General features: G+C 43.0%; 4 protein-coding genes and 1 non-coding gene across 5 annotated transcripts in view; 2 read left to right on the top strand and 3 right to left on the bottom strand.

Annotated features, from left to right (window-relative positions):
• Positions 1 to 21,712, top strand: part of LOC6042957 (trithorax group protein osa) — a 292,090-nt gene that overhangs the window by 9,592 nt on the left and 260,786 nt on the right.
• On the bottom strand, positions 2,691 to 3,312 carry LOC6042967. Its single transcript, XM_001854066.2, has 2 exons — positions 3,086 to 3,312; positions 2,691 to 3,029 (listed from the first exon to the last, which is right to left on the bottom strand). The coding sequence occupies exons 1-2, from the start codon at positions 3,287 to 3,289 to the stop codon at positions 2,691 to 2,693; spliced, it is 543 nt and encodes a 180-aa protein (XP_001854113.2). The 5' UTR covers positions 3,290 to 3,312.
• On the bottom strand, positions 3,923 to 4,532 carry LOC6042966. Its single transcript, XM_001854061.2, has 2 exons — positions 4,322 to 4,532; positions 3,923 to 4,258 (listed from the first exon to the last, which is right to left on the bottom strand). The coding sequence occupies exons 1-2, from the start codon at positions 4,523 to 4,525 to the stop codon at positions 3,923 to 3,925; spliced, it is 540 nt and encodes a 179-aa protein (XP_001854108.2). The 5' UTR covers positions 4,526 to 4,532.
• LOC6042962 lies at positions 9,410 to 10,025 on the bottom strand. Its single transcript, XM_001854040.2, has 2 exons — positions 9,816 to 10,025; positions 9,410 to 9,751 (listed from the first exon to the last, which is right to left on the bottom strand). Exons 1-2 carry the CDS (start codon positions 10,023 to 10,025, stop codon positions 9,410 to 9,412), a joined length of 552 nt encoding a protein of 183 aa, XP_001854087.2.
• Positions 16,081 to 16,156, top strand: Trnan-auu. The gene has a single exon. It is a non-coding gene; the product is annotated as a tRNA-Asn (tRNA).

Genomic DNA, 21,712 nt, shown 5'->3' with positions numbered 1-21,712 from the left:
TGGTGACTAACCTAATATTAACGCAAAACTCACCAGAAAGTTATCGTCGAGATCCACAAACAACGTAACGTTACCGGTGAGGGCGCTCAGGGTACGGTTGAGCTTGCGGACACGGAGTTGGCACTGCAGGACTCCGTTGCTCGCGCAACCATTGAACGTCTCGAGCTTTGCCGTGTAGGCTTCGACGGAGGTTAGTACCGCCAGAACAAAGGAGGTAGTCACTTTGAAGTCCATCATGTACGAGCTGCGCCGCAACACTGAGTCCGTCAATGAGCTGTCGGAGCAGGTTTTGACGACGATCTGATACCAGCTGGGATTCGCTTTATTGCGTGTTCTCACGGACTAGTTTGAAACTCTGGTATCAGTGATCATCGTTGGATCACCAAAACTTCTTAGCATCCCAACAATTCAGTTCCTAAACAAACAGGAACATGAGCGGGGAATCCCCACGTTACTTCCTCCCCTGTAGATCGAGAACTGTATTGTCAACGAATCATCTTTGCGGTTAACTTTACGCAGTTGGCCTGGCCGTTTAGAAAAGAAGGTTGTTGGAATCGCCCCGACATTCTTCGGGATGCTTCCATAAGAATGGCTATGAATCTAGATGGACAATTTGAAGATCATCTACCTGCGATGCCTTCCAAGCTGCGACGCTAAAGTGAGGACTTCACCAGTCAAATTGTAAGGGTTATTTGAAATAAAGATCAAGTTTATAGGTTGATCATCATTTTATTTAAAAAAGCTTCAAGTCTTCCCGAAGAACCCGTTCGGGAACACCTTGAACACCACCTCAATCACAAAGAACTTGTCGGTGCCGTTCTCCGTACCCTTCCACACCATCTTCCACAGTCCAGGCGGAACGTACGGCGGGAACATCGCCCCGTCCAGCACCAGATCGTTAAAGTGCAGCAGCTTGGCCGCGATCGGGCACACGCCCGGCTTCTCGATCTCCGGCACGTACGGCACGATGTACGGGTAGTAGTCCTTCCAGAAAGAGTTGGAGAAGGTGCACGTGTCCAGCGCGGGGATCTTCATCGGGTACAGGTTGTACTGGTTGTTGCCCTTGGCGCTGTGGAACACGTTGAACCCGGTCACGAAGTTGCTGCCGAGGTCTACCAGCAGCGTGACGTTGCCGTAGAGGGCCGCCGTGGTGCGGTTGATCTTACGCACGCGCAGGTTACACTCGAGCACGCCGTTGCTGGTGCACTCCTTGAACTGGTCCATCATCATCTGGACCGCTGCGACGGAGGCGAACGCCGTGGCGAGGAGAAGGTAGAGGGTTGCTTGTTTGCTGTCCATCCTGGACGGTTGCGCTGGCTGACTGGTACAGCTGTAGACGGGTATGACTATTTGAAGCTCTGAAGCGCTGATAATCTGATCCGCTAGTGAACATGTTGAATTACAACATTTTATTGTATTGCGTCACGCTACAGCTGGTAACGATTGGTATCCGATTACATTGATAATATCTTGGAAGTATTTCTGTAACAGAATTTTTATTTCTCGAATCCCACTCAAAAATACCCGTTCGGATAGACCTTGAACACGACCTCCATCGCAAAGTGCTTCCCCGCGACCAGGTCCGTGCCGCGCCACTGCAGCTTCCACAGCCCGGGCGACATGTAGTTCGGAAAGAGTGTGCTGTCCAGCACCAGGTCGTTGACGCGCAGCAGCCGTGCCGTCACCGGACACACGCCGGGCCGCTCCAGCTGCGGCACTGACCGCACAAAGTACGGGTAGTAGTCGCTCCAGAACTTGCTCATGAAGGTGCAGAAGCCAACCGGTACGATCCGGAACGGGTACAGGTTGAACTGGTTGTTTCCGAGGCGGCTGTAGGACAGGCCGAACGAGGTCTGAAGAGGGAATGCGTTTAGTATGAGATTCGTAACGCTGGACGATTCTTGTAGCTTACTAAGGGAGCGTTCTTTTATTACGTAACGCAGTAGGGGGGGGAGGGGGGGTCGGAGGCCGTGTTACGCTCCATACAAAATTTTTAAAATTTGTATGGAAATTTTGTTACGAGGGGGGGGGAGGGGGTCTAAAAGTCCCATTTTTCGCGTTACGTAATAAAAGAACGCTCCCTAAGAAGTTGTTTCCGAGATCCACTTGTAACGTAACGTTCCCGTACATCGCCGCCACGGTCCGGTTGAGCTTGCGCACTCGCAGGTTACAGTCCAGCACTCCGTTACTGGTACAGTGGTTTAGCTGCTCGAGCATCACTTGGACGGACTTGACGGTAGCAACGGATACCACCAGAAGGAGAAGGAGTGAGGCTTTTGCAACCATTCTTTACGAGTTTCACCGATGGTTTGAGGAACTCGCTGAGGGACTAGTATCAAGTAAAAGTTCTGGGAATGTATGCCACGAGCCATCTGATAGAGCTTGAATGGCTAGCACGAGCTTTCCGGTTTCTGGCTTGCTCTTACCACAAGCAATACCATGTGAGCTTCGAGGTGGCGTGATCATACTGATCGCTTTGACGAAAGCTATGGTTAACTGGACATGGAAGGAGATCCGGTATCTCGGCCAGGCCTACTGCGTAGAATTAACCGCTGAGGCAGATTCTGAGAACGGACCACTTTTCACAAAATTAACAGAGGAGGAAGGATGCGTGGACATACCGTACTGAAGTTGACGAAATCAATATTACGACTGAGTTAGTAAATATATTTATTTCCAATACAGTACAATCAAAAGTGACCATCAGGATACACCCTGAACGTAAGCTCCACCTCAAACCGCTTGTCAGTGTTCGTGTCACTGGCCCGCCACACCAGCTTCCAGAGACCGGTCGGCATGTACGGGGAAAACATCCTGGCATCCATGATCAGTTCGTTGAAGTGCAGTTCCCGTGCCGACACGGGACATTCACCTGGCTTTGGGGCGCTTGGTACGGCCCCAACAATGTACGGGTAGTAGTCCTCCCAGTACTTTTCCAAATAGGTGCACACCGAAACCTGGGGAATCTTCAGTGGGTAAAGGTTGTACTGGTTGTTACCCAACGGGCTGTGGAATACGTCGCACGAAGTCTAGGAACAACGCAAGGTCATGATCGGAACTGCAAAGATATTCGACGCGCACGTACCACAAAGCTTTCGCCAAGATCCACCCTAAAAGTAGCGGTCCCGTACAGCGATGCCACCGTTCGGTTGATCTTGTGCACCCTCAAGTTACAGTTCAGAATTCCGTTGCTTTTGCAATGCTTGAACTGGTCGAACATGACCTGGATCAGCTCGACGGAAGCTACAGCAGCTAGCAACAGGAAGCAAGTTGCTGTTTTGACAGCCATTCTCTGCTCGACTCACTGTACAACTGACACGCTCACTGATGAGCTCTAGTACCGTTGATGCTGGGTACACTCTTTTGATCTGATTGCGGTTTAATTACTTTTGCAAATCAGCATGCAACGTTTGCACGGTCATAATCGACTATGGAAGTTCTTGGCGATTAATGGAACTTTACTTGTAGATCCTAAACGACCCGACGAGAATTCCCAGAGTTCCTAGAGTAAAGTCAATTGAGCTTGCTGGATTACCAGTTTAGTTGCTGCCAAACTTCTCTACGATCACAGTTGATCTGGGTCATGTATAGGAGGGCTTGATTGGTTTAGGTTAGGCTCTGCCACGTTACCAGTTGTTATCATAGGTTGGTGCGAGTAAACAAGTCCATTTCGAAGCTCCACCTTACATGGTCATGAATCATTTGAATCTCTACCATTTACAATACGTTCTGAAATGTCTAACAAGCAGTATATCCGGATAACTGCAAATGCATACTCAAGATCCGGTGTCAAAACCGGTATCATGTATTCCAAGTATTAGCTCTTTGGCACGATCTGACTTGGTAAAGATCATAAAAGGGAAGGTCTTCAAGTACAAACTGCTGTTACGAAAAATCAAACATTTTATTCAACTCCACCGCCCTAGTGCCCATCCGGGTAAACTCTGAAAACGATCTCCACCAGAAAGTTCTTCCCGGTGCGGTTGTCCTCGGCGCGCCACACCAGCTTCCACAGCCCGGTCGGTGCGTACCGGGGCAGAATGCGCGCGTCCAGAACCATATCGTTGAACTGCAGCTGGCGCGCCGTAATCGGGCATACGCCCGGCTTCTCCATCTGCGGCACGTACACCACAACGTGCGGGTAGTAATCGGCCCAGAACTTTTCCATAAAGTTGCAAATGCCCGTCGGGGAGACCCGCATCGGGTACAGGTTGTACTGGTTGTTTCCGAGCCAGCTGCGGTACAGGTTGAAGGAGGTCTTTGCGGGAAGATTGGGACAAATTAGTAGAGATGTTTTATGCTGGAAGATTTAGAAACTTACTATGAAGTTGTTCCCCAGGTCTTCGTTCAACGTAACGTTCCCGTACAGCGTCGCCAAGGTCCGGTTGAGCTTGCGCACTCTTAGGTTACAGTCCAGAACTCCGTTGCTGGTGCATTGACTGACCTGCTCGAACATCACTTGTATTGATGCAACGATAGCTATTGACGCTACTAGCAAGGACAGGATCAGCCGATTTGCAACCATTCTCAACCAGAACTGCTAGCCTATTGACGCTTCGGTAGCAGCAGGTCAATGGGATTGCATGACTTGTTGTTATCCGGTCCTGCGGTATTCGATCTACAACAGATTGTTCACTAACATGACCTATCGAATGTTTTTTTATTAGCATGATACGTGTAACCTTTATCCGGCAAGGTGTCCGGGTATCAAAGTGATTTGTGGCTATCTGATCTTATACTTGTTGCATGCAAGTACTCAAGTTCAGGAGGATCAAACACCAGGGTCCGGATTAGCCTGTTTACCCACAGGTTTAACCTGCTCAACCTTGGATTTTTAATCATATTATTATGAGCTGTGTTGCTGATCGTGATCAACCGTGACTTGATCTTATTGTCAAGAAGATTTAAACACAAGTTGAGCTACTCAATATCACATTAGTTTATTCTAACCTACAAATCCTTCAAATATGACCATCCGGATACACCTTGAAGGTCAGCTCAACAAGAAAGTACTTGTCCATCCCCGTTGCATTGGCATGCCACACCAGCTTCCACAGCCCCTTGGGCACGTACGGCGGCAGCATCCGCGGATCCAGAATCATATCGTTGAACTGCACGACCCGCACGCTCAACGGGCATTCGCCCGGCTTGACCAGGTTCGGTGCGTACCCCACCATGTACGGGTAGTAATCGCCCCAGAAGCGCTCCAAGTAGTCGCACACACCCATCGGCGGAACCCTCATCGGGTACAGGTTGAACTGGTTGTTGCCCAGCGGGCTGTGGTACGCGTCGAACCAGGTCTTGAAGTTCTTCCCCAGGTTCATCCGGACCGTTGCGTTCCCGTAGAGGGCTGCCATGGTGCGGTTGATCTTCCGCACCCGGAGGTTACAGTCGATGACTCCGTTGCTGGAACACTGCCGGAATTGCTCGAACATGATCTGGACGCAGTTGGTGGAAGTTAGGGTTAGGATAAAAAAGAACAGCGTTGTCCATGTTGCAACCATTGCTAGCTGTACTGCTTGACTGCGGGATTTGTACGATTGGTTCAATAGGTGTAGGTATCAGAACGTGACTCGTAGTTATCTGATCTATTAGGTATTGGACGGAAATGAAAAATGTCCAGGAAGACACGCATCGAACATGTGAGTTGAACTCATGACTCTTTATTTCAAGCTTCAAAAATGTCCATTCGGGAATATCTTGAAGGTAACCTCAAGCTCAAAGTACAACCCCGTACCGTTATCCTTGGCCCTCCAAATCAGCTTCCACAGCCCGGTGGGCACGTACGGCGGAAGCAATCCGGCGTCCAGGATCAGATCGTTAACCAGGACTTCGCGCGCCGTCAAGGGGCATACGCCCGGTTCGGCAATGTTCGGACAGGAGGGCTTAAAGTACGGATAGTACTCGCTCCAGACGGTTCTGATGTAGGTGCAGGCACTGATTGGCGCGATCTTCATCGGGTACAGATTGTACTGGTTGTTTCCCAGCGTGCTGTGGTACGCGCTGTACGAAGTCTGCCGGAATGTTAAACATTCTGATTAGTATATCTCCGAGATCGATAGCCGTACACTCACCATGAAGCTATCCCCAATATCAATCAGTATCGACACGTTCCCGTACAGTGCCGCCACGGTGCGGTTGATCTTGCGCACCCGAAGGTTGCACTCGATCACTCCGTTGCTCGAGCAGCGCCGGAACTGGTCGAACATGATCTGGACCAGCTGGACGGAGGTCACGGCCGCGGCTAGCAGGCAGAACACGATCTTCGCGTGTGCAACCATCCTCTGTTAGTTGTATTTGCAGACTGGATCTGTTTTGAGTTGGTACAGTTGGGTTTCTGGGAACGCCACGTGACCAGAATTCAGACTCGTTAGTTTTTATGCGATCGAGTGTTTCCGGACTCCGCCTTCAATCCGGATGTTCTGGATTAAATCTTTTGTAATGTTTCTTGGATACTTTGTTCATCAAGATTTGAATCCATTCTCATTAGGTTTTCTCAATTGAATCCTAATGATTGAACTAACCTAAAACTGTGATATGGCGATGGTCAGGCATTGAAATTGAAGGTTCAACAACTTTAAAATTAAAAACATTTTTATTTCAAACTTAATACAACCCCATCAAAAATACCCATCTGGGTACACTCGAAAGATGATCTCTATTTGAAAGTACATCCCAGTCTGGCCGTTTTCGGCGCGCAAAACCATCTTCCAGAGTCCGGTCGGCACAAAGCGGGGAAGCATCCGTTCGTCCAGGACCATGTCGTTGAACTGCAGCTGACGCGCCGTTATAGGACACACGCCCGGCTTTTCCATCTGCGGCACGTACACCACAACGTACGGGTAGTAATCGCCCCAAAATTCTTGCATAAACTTGCAAACACCCGTCGGGGAAACCTTCATCGGGTACAGATTGTACTGGTTGTTGCCCAGCATGCTGCGGTACAGATTGACGGAGGTCTTGGGAAGAAGCGGATCTTTCAGTAGGGACACCAAACGAGGGTTCTTTACATACTTACTATGAAGCTGTCCCCAAGATCCACATTCAACGTAGCATTTCCGTACAGCGTAGCCAAGGTCCGGTTGACCTTACGCACTCGCATGTTACAGTCCAGAACTCCGTTGCTGGTGCATTGCTTGAACTGCTCGAACATAGCTTGGATCGATACGACGGTAGCCACTGATGCTGCCAGCAAGAATAGGATCAGCATTTGTCCAGCCATACTTAACCAGGATCGCTGGTCGATTGATTCCGGCGTAGAACGTTTGGTAGGGTCAGCCATCCGTGCGTGATGGGCGGTTATCTGTTGGTTATCTGATCGTTTGGAGTTGGATCCACTTTGATTTATTGCGGTTTCTCACGAACAAGTAATTGAACGCTTTGACCGGAAATTAATAGTAGTCAACATTTTCATCCGTGCCTATTAACCAGGGCTGCGAAGTGGGTTAGCTTATTGACAAATCCGAAACCGATTACTATATCAATCTAAAATCAGCTACATTTATTCCGCAACCTCTCATTACAACTCACTACCACGCTTGATCATGATCCCTAGAAAAACCCCTCCTTGTACACCTTCACGACAAACTCAAACACAAACGACATCTCCGGATGGCTCGTGTCCCGGGCGCTCCACAGAACCTTCCACAGCCCGGTCGGGATCACCTGCGGGAACATCCTCCCGTCCAGCAGCAGATCGTTGAACGTGATCACGCGCGCACTGATCGGACACTCCCTCGGCTGCTGGATGTTGTCCACGTAGCCCGCAAAGTACGGGTGGTAGTCCGGCCAGAAGTTCTCCATAAACGCACACATCCGGATCGGGCCGATCTTCATGGGGTACTTGTTGAACTGGTTGTTCCCCAGCGGACTGTGGAACGCTTCGACGGCGGTCTGAAATGTCGGCATCCTTTACGCATTTAGCGGATCCTTCAACGATCGTACGACAAACCTCATAGCTGGCACCGACCTCCACCTTGAGGTTGATGGTCCCGAAGAGTCCGGCCGTGGTGCGGTTCACCTTGCGTACCCGCAGCGTACACTCGAGCATGTCGTTGCCCTGGCACTGGTTGAATCCCTGGAACATGGCCTCGATCGAGGCCACGGATGCGATCCGGGCAGTGGTTAGGCAGAGCAGGATCGAAGTTACGAAGCGACTCATTTTGCTGGTTGTGGTGAAATGACGTTCTGAAAAGTGTTTTTACAACGGTTGTTTAACATACATGTTACATGTTAGAATGTAAGTTATTACATACTTCTGTAGCGATTGCTATCAATTTTAGTGTGTTAAAAAAGAACATTTTTTAATGTAATGTAGGCTTGAATTACATTAAAAATGTTCTTTTTTAACACACTAAACCTCAAACAAATTTGACAGAGGTTCTGATAACGAATGCTCCTGCGTAGGGCTTGTGAGCATTCGAAATTTGTCGTGAATTATGACTGAGCGCCTCGTTCGCCTTCACTTCTTCAACCTTTGACATTCTCCATGACTGCATTCAAATGATTGCTGTCACCACGCAGCACCCGATCAAGCAAGAAAGAAAGAGAGTGTCGCTCAGCTACTTGAGTGTCCAGCTCGGCATTCGTTCGTTTTAACTTCGTGTTCATTCACTGACGATCTCTTCGGTCTGACGACCGTGGTAGACGTGCTCAGTTAGCATTCAACGATCGGATTGATGGTGAAAGCTGATCACCTACACCCAAAATTCAGAATCGAGATAATCGTTCTCTCAAAATTTATTGAGGGCTCAGTGCCAAAATCGATAGAATAATGGTACCAACTCACACCATCATAACAAATGAGTTCATTCGTTAGTTGAATCAATAAATCTCCAACAAGTGTCATACATCGACTTCTGACTTCTCCATGGTCACCAAGCTGTGGTGGCCGAGGCAGCTAAGTCATTGGATTGGTTTGTCAAAGGTCTCTGGTTCGATTCCCGTTGTCGACACTTTTGGTTTTTTGTTTGACGGATGAACTTTTTTTGCAAATGAACCTCGAGAGAATAGTTCTATCGCCCATCTCGAACTGTGTTCTCTGCGTCCGTGAATGGTACCACTATTCTCTCGACTCGAGACCATCATTCTCTCGGACTAGCGCTGCCAGTTTTGGGTGTAGCTTTTTTCAACTCTTGGGCAATCGCTGACATTGACATCAGATGCTACCTCGCTAGTGACGAATTTGCTTTTTCGCTCATAACTCTTTTGCTCCCAACTTGATTTGTTCTAGAGTCCATTTCTTTACCAATGGTCCATGAAGTTACTCAGTTGAACTGACTCGCAAACTGCTCGACGAGTGATCATTGGCAGTCAGTAACTCGATCAGCAATGGATGTCAGTGAAGTTTGATTTGGGTGTTATTCAAATTCGTTTATTTCGCTCACACGACTGCACTCCACCACTCTTTTTACAAAAACCCATCGACGTAAATTTTCGCCACAAACTCCAGCTCGAACGCCACCTCCGGGTTGTTCGTATCGCGACCGCGCCACAGCAGCTTCCACAGCCCCGTCGGCACCACCTGGGGCAGCATCTTCCCGTCCAGGATCATATCGTTGAACGAGATCAACCGTGCCCCGATGGGGCACACGCCCGGCTCCAGCAGGTTCTCAATGTACCGGGCCATGTACGAGTAGTAATCCGCCCAGTACACCGCCACAAACTGACACATCCCGACCGGGCCGATCTTCATGGGGTACTTGTTGAACTGGTTGTTGCCCAGCGGGCTGTGAAACGCTTCGATGGCGGTCTGCAAAGCAGTAAAACCTTCCCGCTAATTTAGCGTTCACATTTTTTTTTGGTGCAAAACTCACCTCGATGTGGTCACTCATCTCGACCTTCAGGTCGATCGTGCCGAACAGGGCCGCCGTCGTACGGTTGATCTTGCGCACCCGCAGCCGGCACTCCAGGATGCCGTTGGGTTCGCACTTGTTGAACCCTTCGAACATGGCCTCGATGGCGGTGACGGCGCTGGTGACGGCTAGAAGCTGGATAGCGACGACGACGACGGTGGAGCGAACCATTTTGGAGGATGTTCTAGCTGGAATGACGTGCCGGAGAGAGTTGGTCTATGCTGTTATAAGCCCATGAAGTAACGCGAAAATGATGTAAACCTTTCCGGAAATGTTGGACAGAATTGGCGCATGTTCGAATTATTGGAAATTACATGAACGCTTAGCTGGCCACGTGGCAATAACGATCCTTGGTATAATTGCGTGTAAGCTTTAAAGGGGCAATTGACAACAATTTCGAAAAAAATATTATGATAAATTGTTAAAATATAATTCAACTTGAAAAAAAAATCAAATAAAAATAAAACTTAATAAAATCATTGATATCACAAAACAGTAGAAAGTCAAGAGAATAGCTCTACCAAAATAAAATGGAAGAATAAACCTAAACCCCCACGAAATTGTGTTCATTTGTTCATTGAAACAGTTCATCCCTCTTGATTGGCTTATATTGCCAAATGAACATCTCGAAGTTATCGAGCTTTGGTGGCCGACAGACATGCATCCGCTCTAACTCCTCTTTTAGAAGAACTTGTTTGGCATTTCACGTAGAAGATACCCAGCATGTTGTGCCTGTGTTTAGAATACGCTAATTACGCTTGTCTTTAAGGCTCCCGAAGACCCTGAGAGATTATTTTGAAACCCAACTGAGATATAGGTTAAGAACTCTTAATTGCACTCAAAGAGCTTTTAAGAAGTTCTTCTTGAGAGCTTAAGAGAACATTTACATGAAAATATACCTAAAATCGGTTTTTCCAATGAACCAATGTTTTCTACACATTATTCAAACCAAAAACAAGAGATTTTTACCTAGCAACAAGCATAAGATTGATTTAAACGAAAATGCCATCTAGAACAAGCTGAGTGCCGTTAGAAAGAGCTCATAGTGCCGATGCATGTCTGGTGGCCGATACGGCAAAGGCGCGGTTCGGTATGTCAAAGGTCTTGAGTCCGAGTCTCGATGTCGGCACTTTTTTTGTTTGATGAACTTTTTTAGAAAATGAACCCTTGGTAGGGGAACTATGCCCTTTTTCAGCCAATTTCTATTATCGGCCTATCAGCACTTTGATCATAAATTACAGCTTTCTTAAAGTGTTTTTGGCTGTTCCAAAGTAATAAATGGCTCAAGTAAAAGTGAGCAAGCAACTTTCCATTGTTGGTACATCTGAAAATGTTGATTTAATAGCGGAAAACGGCAAAAGTGATTAGAATTGGTCGAACGGCTTAGAGTGATTAAAATGGGTATATTTCCCCTAATAACGCTTTCGCCAATCTCGAGATTTATCCTCTGTGTCCGTTCACAGTACAGTCATCCCACATATTCGGAACACCCACAAATTCGGAACACTTTTGTGATAATTTGTCAATAGCATGCCAAAAGAATCTTTTTTGTCGACCCTACTATTTTTAGGACCTTTATTTGGACATTATCTTGCTATTTCACTAGTAAAAGTAGTTCTTTTAAAACAAAAAACTGCATTTCAAGATCATTTTATCCAGAGCAGCAAAACACTGCCTTCATATTGCCTGTTCCATAATTGTGGGATGTTATTGTGCCTCCCACAATTGTGGAACACCTGAATTTAACTGAAATTCTTTCAAAATAGTTATCAAAACATGTATAAAACATCACTAAGGTTGAGTTTCATTGGTTTCAGGTTTGTGCAGTCATTATGTTGATACAAATATGTAATCCTGGAGAGATCCAAAGTTTGTTTACATCCGTAAGATAAAAGTGTTCCGAATTTGTGGATTTCAAGGGTCAAAGTTTTCCTTGAAAAACTTGATATAAAAGTTAAAATTTTCAGTTGTTCGATACAGCATTCGAAAGATCGCAAGAAAAGCTTTCAAATGAAGGTAAAAGCGAATCATTAAGTTCAATTATCGATTTGATATGATTTTTTGGACATTGGCCGATCTGTAAACTGTTCCGAATATGAGGGATGACTGTACCTTTATATTATCAGATCGTGTTCTTTATTCTCTTGGATGGCGCTGCCCAACTGTGGGTGTAGGATTTTTTTAAACATTTAAGTTTAAGTTCAAACAAAGCTGCTGATTTTCTTTATCATATTTTAAGTTCCTTAATCTTCTCCGCATCGTGAATGAGAGAAGTTCACTTGAAGTGAGAAATAAAATTTTGAGATAATTACATCAAAACATATTTTATTTATATGTTGGATTTTTATTAAGAACAGAAAATATACACAAAAAATATTGAAACATGAATAATTCTCTATGAAATCGGCCGATTTCGACCATTTTTATATTGGTCTCATTGTGGGACATTGTGGGGGTCTTCCCTATGAACAAAGAGGCCATTTGGTGTCATTGTTTCACCCATACAAAAAAAAACACAAATATGATGCGTAAATATTCGAAAATCTGTATCGTGGGTAGACATTTTCGGATCGATTTGGTGTCTTCAGCCAAATTGAACTATTCGAAGAAAATTGATGCACTCTGAAGGAAAAAGGGGAAACCCTTTAAAATCGTCCCAAAAAAATCAGGGAGTAAAAAAAACAATTTTAAAATGCATCCCCATGCGTTTAGAATCATTTTAGGCAAGCTCGGCTTTTTATTATTTTTTTTCGAATTTATGTAATTTTTTCGATTTTTTTCAAAATTAATGATTGCAAATCAGCTGTATTGATGTTAAATGCATTTATCAGAAATTCATTTAAAATTAACAATAGCAAAAAAAATTAAAAAGTAAAAAAGCTGAAATTACAGGTCACGATGTCTACATTTGAGCATGAGCATGAGCAGCATGAGCATGGTTGACTGCCAATGAGCTGCTACTCCGTTATTGACAGATCAGCTGAAGTTAAACAATGAATCAAAAATGATCAGTGGGAGCCAACCATCCGTTCACTGTTTAACCCCTGAAGACCCCGACTTTATTAGTCAATACCGGCGCCCTCCCAAGAAGCCTGCAGTTCAACGAAAGGGAGGAATGTTAGTCCGATAGTTGAAGTTGCAGACTCATCAAGCACATAGTTTTTCGCTATATACTTGTTGATACCGCTTGAGACCGTTGAATCCACAGCATCTCCTTCAAGAATCACGTGATTAATTTTTTTTTTTGGGTTAGTGGGATAAGGTATTGGCTTTTCGATGCCTCCCGAGCTACGACGCTATGGGGAGGACTTTCATAACAGACCCGTCGGCGAGCCTTCCGAGCAACGATGCTATGGGAAGGTCTTTCTGGTTAACACACAAAATCACTCACACACAGTTATTTTGCTCCACTATTAACTCAACGATCCAAATTGTCAGTGCGTCTTTCGTTCATTATATAGAATTGGCTTTTTCACCGCAAAAAAAATTAAACCTTATTCGAAAAATTTAAACACAATCCACCCGACGCCGTGCCTTCCGATCAACGATGATATAGGAAGGGCTTTGAAAATCACAAAAGAAATCACTTTTCACTCCGCATATTTTTTACGACCACGCGCTCCCTTTGCCAATTATGCACTCTGCACTCGAACAGCGACACAAAAGAGACGGAAAATAACACGAAAAAACAGTACTGCGCGTCCCACAAGCACCGCACTACTGATGCCATTGTTTAATTATGATGGCCAATCACCCCATGCACTCGAACATCGACACAAAAGAGACGGAAAATAACACGAAAAAACAGGACTGCACGTCCCCACAAGCACCGCACTCACGATGTCTACATTTGAATGAAAAAAGTGTTTTAAAATGTATTATACACCTGGGTAATTCTCCGTCAACTCACACAGCAGTTGCCCCGACCCCTCTTCGATTTGCGTGAAACTTTGTTTTAAGGGGTAACTTTTGTCCCTGATCACGAATCCGAGGTCCGTTTTTTGATATCTCGTGACGGAGGGGCGGTACGACCCCTTCCATTTTTGAACATGCGAAAAAAGAGGTGTTTTTCAATAATTTGCCTAAAACGGCGATGAGATAGAAATTTGTTGTCAAGGGCACTTTTATGTAAAATTAGACGCCCGATTTGATGGCTTACTCAGAATTCCGAAAAAACGTATTTTTCATCGAAAAAAAAAACACTAAAAAAGTTTTAAAAATTCTCCCATTTTCCGTTACTCGACTGTAAAAAATTTTGGAACACGTCATTTTATGGGAAATTTAATGTACTTTTCGAATCTACATTGACCCGGAAGGGTCATTTTTTCATTTAGAACAAAATTTTTCATTTTTAAATTTCGTGTTTTTTCTTACTTTGCAGGATTATTTTTTAGAGTGTAATAATATTCTACAAAGTTGTAGAGCAGACAATTACAAAAATTTTGATATATAGACATAAGGGGTTTGCTCATAAACATCACGAGTTATCGCGATTTTACGAAAAAAAGTTATGAAAAAGTTGGTCGTCATCGATCATGGCCGTTCATGGTCACCCGCGACAGACACGGACGACGAAACAAAGAGAAACGCAAAAGGGACCATCCATAAACCACGTGGACATTTTAGGGGGGGGAGGGGGGGGGGTATGGCGATTGTCCACGCTTTTCTAACTCTGCAAAGTTAGAAAAAACACGAAATTTTAAAATGAAAATTTTTGTTCTAAATGAAAAAATGACCCTCCCGGGTCAATGTAGATTCGAAAAGTACATTAAATTTCCCATAAAATGACATGTTCCAAAATTTGTTACAGTCGAGTAACGGAAAATGGGTGAATTTTTAAAACTTTTTTAGTGTTTTTTTCGATGAAAAATACGTTTTTTCGGAATTCTGAGTACGCCATCAAATTGGGCGTCTAATTTTACATAAAAGTCCCTTTGACAAATTTCTATCTCATCACCGTTTCAGGCTGCAAATTATTGAAAAACACCTCTTTTTTCGCATGTTCAAAAATGGAAGGGGTCTTACCGCCCCTCCGTCACGAGATATCAAAAAACGGACCTCGGATTCGTGATCAGGGACAAAAGTTATCCCTTAGGACAAAGTTTCACGCAAATCGAAGAGGGGTCGGGGCAACTTTTCCCGATTTCGTGTGAGTTGGTAGAGAATTACCCACCTGTCCAGTTGTTTTGCATAATTAATTTCCAAAATTTCTAAGTTGTGACGAAAATTTGAGCATTGACCTTTTTTTTGTCATTTATAGATATTTTTTTCTTTTAAATCAATAACACTCTTCAAAACATTTTTCTTAACACAATGTAAAGATCATTTCAAATTCAAAGTTGTTGTCTTCCCGCCTACCCGCTCAAAAACGCCTGAAAAATCGAGGGGCAAATTATTATTGCTGAAAATTTAATTACTATTATTTCAACATTCGATTATAGTGTACATACAAATCGATGTACAATGTTTGCTTTTGTGTTTTTTAAATTATAAATAGGGCTATTTTGAACTTTTTTTTTGCTAATTTGGGGACCACAGATCGGACACAGACTTATTCAGAAAAAATAATTCTGAATGATCATTAATGATGTAACACTTTTGCACGTCATTAATCATTTAAATTTAAATGTAATACGATGTAAATTTGCAATGAATCATACGTAAAAACATGATTTTACGTGTGATTCAGACGATAACATTGAATCTTATTTTACATCAACCGAGTTTACATGTGATTCATATTATCCTTGTCGATTAAATTCACACTTTTTTCTATGTAGAACAATTTTCATTGATATGTTGCACATTTTCGTAGCATAACTGTAATAATGTCTATAGCATTTTGTGGTACAGTTTGCTTAATTTTTTTGAAAAATAAGCTTGAAATTTAAAAAAAAACTGGGTTCGACAAATAAATATTGTACCTGTCTTCTTATCATCACCTTTCATCACTTAACATGGCGATATCCAGTCTGTAATTCTGCAAAATTACCGTCTCCTAGCGAAGCGAACAAATCAAATTTGAGCCTGCCTATTTTAAAATTTTTATTTTTATTTTTTGCAAAGTATTTTTTTCTGAAGTGTCCTCTTACTATTCTCGCGTAATGTAATTTTAGTTGATGTGCTTTTATTCAATCTTCTTTGTTCTAAGTTAAATGATAAAACAAGTTTATCTTTAAAAGACTGAAGTACGATTCAGTGAAAAATGTAGCATTTATGATTTTAAGCAGCAGGCTTGGCCGAATGGTTAAGCTGTCCGCTTATTAAGCGGAAGATCATGGGTTCGATTCCCATCTGCTGCAACCTTCCATCGGATGGGGAAGTAAAACGTCGGTCCCGGCCTTGGATGTTGTTAGGCCGTTAAGTCATTCCAAGTGTAGGAGTCGTCTCCACGCTATGAGTACAAACAACACACCAAACCAAGCCTGCTCCGCTGGAATCACTGGCGGTGGTTGGACTCGCAATCCAAAGGTCGTTCAGTTCGCACTCTGGAGTGGAAGGTTCCTTGGAGTAAAAATAGACCTGGGGGTCGTCACGCTAGACGAACTTTTTTAAGCCTATTTCTATTATCGGCCTTCCAGCACGTTGATCATGAATTACAGCTTTCATAATGTGTTTTGGACTGTTCCAAAGTAATAAATAGCTCAAATAAAAGTGAGCAAACAACTCTCCATTATTGATACATCTGAAAATGTTGATTTAATAGCGGAAAACGGCAAAAGTGATGAGAATTGGTTGAACAGCTAAGAATGATTAAAATGGGTATTTTTCCCTGAGGTTTTATAAAAACTAAAAATAACATAAAATGTAAAAAGAGAAAATCTAAAACATGGGTTTTCCGTAAAAATTTTGTCCTCAAAAAGTATGTTTCTTCTACCTAACAATAATTAATCAATTCTCTTCCTTTTGACTTTTTTAGCAGATTGGCCCGACGTTTCCCTTTTTTCTTTCTCCCAACTGAAGGACAATTGAACTCAAACTAACTCTAACAAACTAACAAACTCAAACTTGAACTATTAAATTTTATTGCTTTTTCACCCAAATTCGCGTGACTGACGGTTCGACACTAGAATTCGGTGCCTGCAATGAATCGACTTGTAAGAGGAGCGCAAAAGACAACTTGTAGAAGTTATGTTCGCTATTGTAGATCGCCTCTAAACTGTTAAGATTTTGCCACCAACGATTCAACTCCAACCGATGCCAAACTTGATATCGTCACGCCGTGCCGGTCCCAAAAATTGGCGCGCGAAATTGAAGAGAATCGTAAACAATACAACTGGATCCTCAGTCCCAAAGGGGTTTTCCGTGTAGCGGCATTAATTCAGCCGGAGATAAGAGAACCCCCCCCCAGTCCCCCCCGTCCCCCTCGCCAACTTTCTGACGTTTTGGTCGTCGCCGCTGCCAGCGAAGATGATGGAGAACTTCCAAGCCGCGCGATGCTCGACACTCATAAATCCATTTCTTTACAACACACCAACCGGTTGGATTCGACGGCGATTTCGACGAGTTCCTATTACGAGAAACCGCAAAATGTGCACAGAGGGCGCCCCCCCCCCCTTCCCGAACTGCTGGTCGCTTTATCTGCCAACTTTTCCTCTGCGCCATGCATGTGCAGGTCGAGTCGAGAGATTGGTCACCCTCCACTCTCCCCACCCTTTGCTCCAGCAAATTTCTGCGCAAAGGTTGACTCGAAACTTCTTCCTCGAGAGCAGACCCAACAAGGAGAAGGTCGGCGGAGGAGGTTCGGCCAAACCGACCTGAACTAGCACCAGCACCAGCGAGAGCAGTGGATTGAGTTTAGCATTTCAATTTATATTCTCTTTTCGTTTTCCCATTCATTCTTCTTTGGGGTTTTCCGTATTCTGTGCTGCTGCTGCCATGTGAACATCGTAGAGTTGAGCACAGTCGACGATGTTGGGCTTCTACCGGTCCCGGAGCACGGGACTGCTCGAGAAGTGCTGGTGCACACCACTGGCTTTTCTTGGGAGTCCCGACCAGGGACACCAGAGCGCACCGAAGCGGTGTGGATGAAGGTGGTTTTTTTTTTGGAGAAATTGCATCATTTTCTAATGTCTTCTAAGGCTGGTACAAATTTTTTTTAAAGTTTTTGTCATCCCCCCCTTCAAAATTGGCCCGAAAAATCAGGGAGCAAAAAAAATATTTTTACAATAAACTTCAAAATTTCAATGAAAAATCCAAGTGCAACCAGCTGAAATCAAATTAAAATACATTCTTTTGCGTTTAAAATCATTTTTAGCATGTTTGGGTTTATTAAAAAATCTTAAGATTTTTTGAAAATTTTCGATGCAAAATCTTTTTTTTCGATACAATTTCTGTTTTTGTCAGATCTTAGATTTTTTGAAAACTAATGATTGCAAAACAATTGAACTAGTGTAAATGCATTTTAAAACCACTTTTTTCATTGAAATGTGAAGACTATGGCTTGTTATTTAAATTTTTATATTTTTTTATTTTTTTGCCCCCCCCCCCCTGGACCACGGCCAGGGCCGAGGGACAAAAACTTTTTTTAATATCTGCATCGGCCTAATGTTTGTGAAATTTTCCGATCGACTTTTTTCAAATCAAGACTAACATTTCAAAAGGGCCAAACATTCAATATTACGCCCTTTTTAAATGTTTGTTTTGATTTAAAAATTAAATTATTTACGAAAAGATCGGAAAATTTCATATTTTAACATTGTTTATCGGACTATTAGTTGCTGAGAGATATCAACGTTAAAAAAATGTTGGTTTGTTCTGGTGAGACTTAGAATACATCAATTTTCCTGTTTTTAAACCTTTGCATGGCAATATGTATCTGAGCAACTAAGGGGCGCATCAACAAAGTAAAAAAAAGCAGAGTATAGAAAATTTTCTCAGCTATTCAAAAAATTGTTTTTTTTTTTTCAAAAGTGGGCAAACATGTGCACTAAGTTTAAAAAATGAAAAGTGCGACCAATTACAAAAAAGTTACCTAAAAATGGCTTTAACTTGAAAACGGTGCACTTTATCAAAAATGTGTAAGTGCAAATTTAATTTTACTTCGATAATTTAGGCTGAAAAAATTTTGCGACCAATATTTTTATTTAAAAAAAACAGTGTTAATAAAAAAACTCATAACTCGGTCAATGATGTTTTGCACAACCAGTAAATTTCTGAAAAGTCAGCATAAAACATGGCAAAAAAGTGTTTTTTTTACGAATCAAGTTTTAGTGACAAAAAGTTATATTAAAAATCACCAAATTGTTTTTGGCCGTGTATCATTTTTTTAAAGTGTGAAAGTCCTTATTCGTACCTACAACTTTGTCGAAGACACCAAATCGATTAAAAAATTCCTTCAATAGAAACAGATTTTTGAATTTTTATATATCAATTTTGTATGGAAAGCTGCCAAATTTGTAAGAAAAATTATATGAACTAATTAATGTTGCAAAATGGCCTCTTTGGGCATACCGAAGACACCAAAAAAGTTTTAGCCGGATTAAAAAGTACAAAAATTAAAATTAAATAAAAGCTCATAAAAAACTGTTTTTAATTTTTTTTAAAAATTTTTTTAATCAAGATTATTATTTTAAATATTTTATTGAATATTACTTTTAAAATGGTAGAGTTTATTCCAAAGTTTTGAAAATATTTTTTTGAAGCGATCAGATTTTTTTTCAAATGTCTAAAAAAAATTTCAATGGATTGCAAATTTTTTGTCCATTTCTTTTCATTGCTCAAAAATTTCGGTTTTTGTCTCCTAAAACATTTTAAAAAAAATCAAACATGAGAACCTTGGCCATTGATTTATTTTAAACTGTTATTAAAAAATCGGCATCCTTTCCGTGTACATTTTTTTTCGGAATAGTCTTCATCAAAACATACAACTTTGCCGAAGACACCAAACCGATCAGAAAATCCTTTCAGTAGTTACAGATTTTGCATATTTATTATGCTGCTCATATGGTTGAAAATATTTTTTTTTGTCTTTCCAAATGTTAAAGTTGATTTGCTTTTTTTTGAAATCAGTTTGATTCGGAAGATTGGAATGTTTCACAATACTTTGCTTTGAAAATCGAACGCATATTTACTGCTTTACCGTTTCATTTTGGTGATGTAGAGAAACCCAAATTTTCCTGTTAGCTTTTCTTTCAGAGGCTGTATCTCAACATTGGTTCAACCTCCAATGTCTTACAAGCAAATTTATAGGATTTTTGGATCTTTTTGACTACTAGAACAAAAATCAAGCGATACTTAAAACGTAAACACACATTATTTGTCATTTGAAACGACTCCAAAAAAGGGGCAACTTTTGGTTTGGTTGATAATTAGGGTGATTCACGATTAGGGTGATTTTGAAAATCTAACTTTACAGGAATATTTTTGGGATTTTTTTCGTCTGCTAAAAAGTTGTTGGGCTTGCCAATTCAAGCAACTTTTCGAAGACACCAGAATATCTCGTAATCTTCGCCTTCTATGGCCAAATTTATAGAAAGCATCTGAGCAAACCTTCAAAAAATTTTACAGTCGAGTAACGGGAAATGGGAGAGTTTTTAAAACTTATTTAGTGTTTTATTCGACGAAAAATACGTTTTTTCGGAATTCTGAGTACACCATCAAATCGGGCGTCTAATTTTACATAAAAGTTCCTTTGACACCAAATTTCCACCTCATCACCGTGTCAGGCTGCAAATTATTGAAAAACACCTCTTTTTTCGCATGTTCAAAAATGGAAGGGGTCGTACCACCCATCCGTCACGAGATATCAAAAAACGGATCTCGGATTCGTGATCAGGGACAAAAGTTACCCCTTAGGACAAAGTTTCAGGCAAATCGAAGAGGGGTCGGAGCAACTGCTGTGAGTTGGCGGAGAATTACCCAGCATTGGATCATAAATTACATTTCAATATTTGTCGATGTGCCATCCGAGCTAGAATGCTACGGTATGGGGTTCATGCTGCAGGATTAAATTGTTTTTTTTTTTAGCTTACTACACACAGTAATGCCTTTTATCAAAATTCATCCCAGTTCCATCACACCGTTCTCCGGTGCCCGGAGCGCACCACTTCGTTCGAGCACCAAAGCAGCTCTCGGTGCTCCGGGACCGGTTCCACAGAACACCGGACCGAGCACTTCTTCCTCTGGGCTTGGCTGGTCCACACAAAAAAAAAGGCAGGCAGCACAAAACCATCGAGTCCCGAGCGCTACACCGCAACCAAGGAGAGATAGCACAGAGTCTTTCGGTCGTCGTCGTCGTCGTATTATACAAGAACTTGGAGGAGAACGCCACAGAGGGGCGAGAAAAACATCTCTACTCTTCTGCATTACGGTGCGCGCAGTTTGAGGTTGAGGTTTTTGTGCCTTCTCATGCCTTCTAGTTCAAGTCGTCAAGCAAAGGGGGTAGGGTAGCAGCAGAGTTGGTCGTAGAGAACGTTTCTTAATTCCACTGGGAACCGGGCAGTGGGCAGAAGCTTTTGTGGTGTGGCTCGTACGATGAAGAGGGGACGGACTTGAAGAGTCCGGTTCGTTACGTTCGGACATGGCAGCACCGAAAGAAGCTTCTTTCAAGAATGTTTTTCGACTTGGGCTGTGGACTCGGACGCTCGGACTTTCCGTGGGGAGGATTGCCAAGAAGAGGCCACTTCTCGCTCATCAACTCTCGGGGCTTAACTCGACGGTTGTTGTTTGTGCCACCCGTCATCCCCTACTCCATCGCGCCGGGGTCATCAGGTCTCTTGCAGAACTCGCCGTCGTCGTCGTCGACTACGCGGTACTGTTGTGTCGAGTTGGGAAAGATTGCTCCAACTGAACGCGTGATGGAGCGATTCAACCAGCGGAATGGCTTAGCTGTGACCGTGCAGAGAGCTTCTGGAATG

This window comes from Culex quinquefasciatus, chromosome 3 (genome assembly GCF_015732765.1).
Source record: "Culex quinquefasciatus strain JHB chromosome 3, VPISU_Cqui_1.0_pri_paternal, whole genome shotgun sequence".
In the NCBI taxonomy this organism is placed as follows: domain Eukaryota; kingdom Metazoa; phylum Arthropoda; class Insecta; order Diptera; family Culicidae; genus Culex; species Culex quinquefasciatus.
This window is presented reverse-complemented; position numbering and strand designations above follow the sequence as displayed.

Excerpts from the sequence above, each read along its gene's own strand:
- LOC6042967 (XM_001854066.2), bottom strand. The coding sequence starts at position 3,289 with ATGGCTGTCAAAACAGCAACTTGCTTCCTGTTGCTAGCTGCTGTAGCT. Across the intron at positions 3,030-3,085 it reads ATCTTGGCGAAAGCTTTGTG|ACTTCGTGCGACGTATTCCA; the intron begins GTACGTGCGCGT and ends CGTTGTTCCTAG.
- LOC6042966 (XM_001854061.2), bottom strand. The coding sequence starts at position 4,525 with ATGGTTGCAAATCGGCTGATCCTGTCCTTGCTAGTAGCGTCAATAGCT. Across the intron at positions 4,259-4,321 it reads ACCTGGGGAACAACTTCATA|ACCTCCTTCAACCTGTACCG; the intron begins GTAAGTTTCTAA and ends CTTCCCGCAAAG.
- LOC6042962 (XM_001854040.2), bottom strand. The coding sequence starts at position 10,025 with ATGGTTCGCTCCACCGTCGTCGTCGTCGCTATCCAGCTTCTAGCCGTC. Across the intron at positions 9,752-9,815 it reads AGATGAGTGACCACATCGAG|ACCGCCATCGAAGCGTTTCA; the intron begins GTGAGTTTTGCA and ends ACTGCTTTGCAG.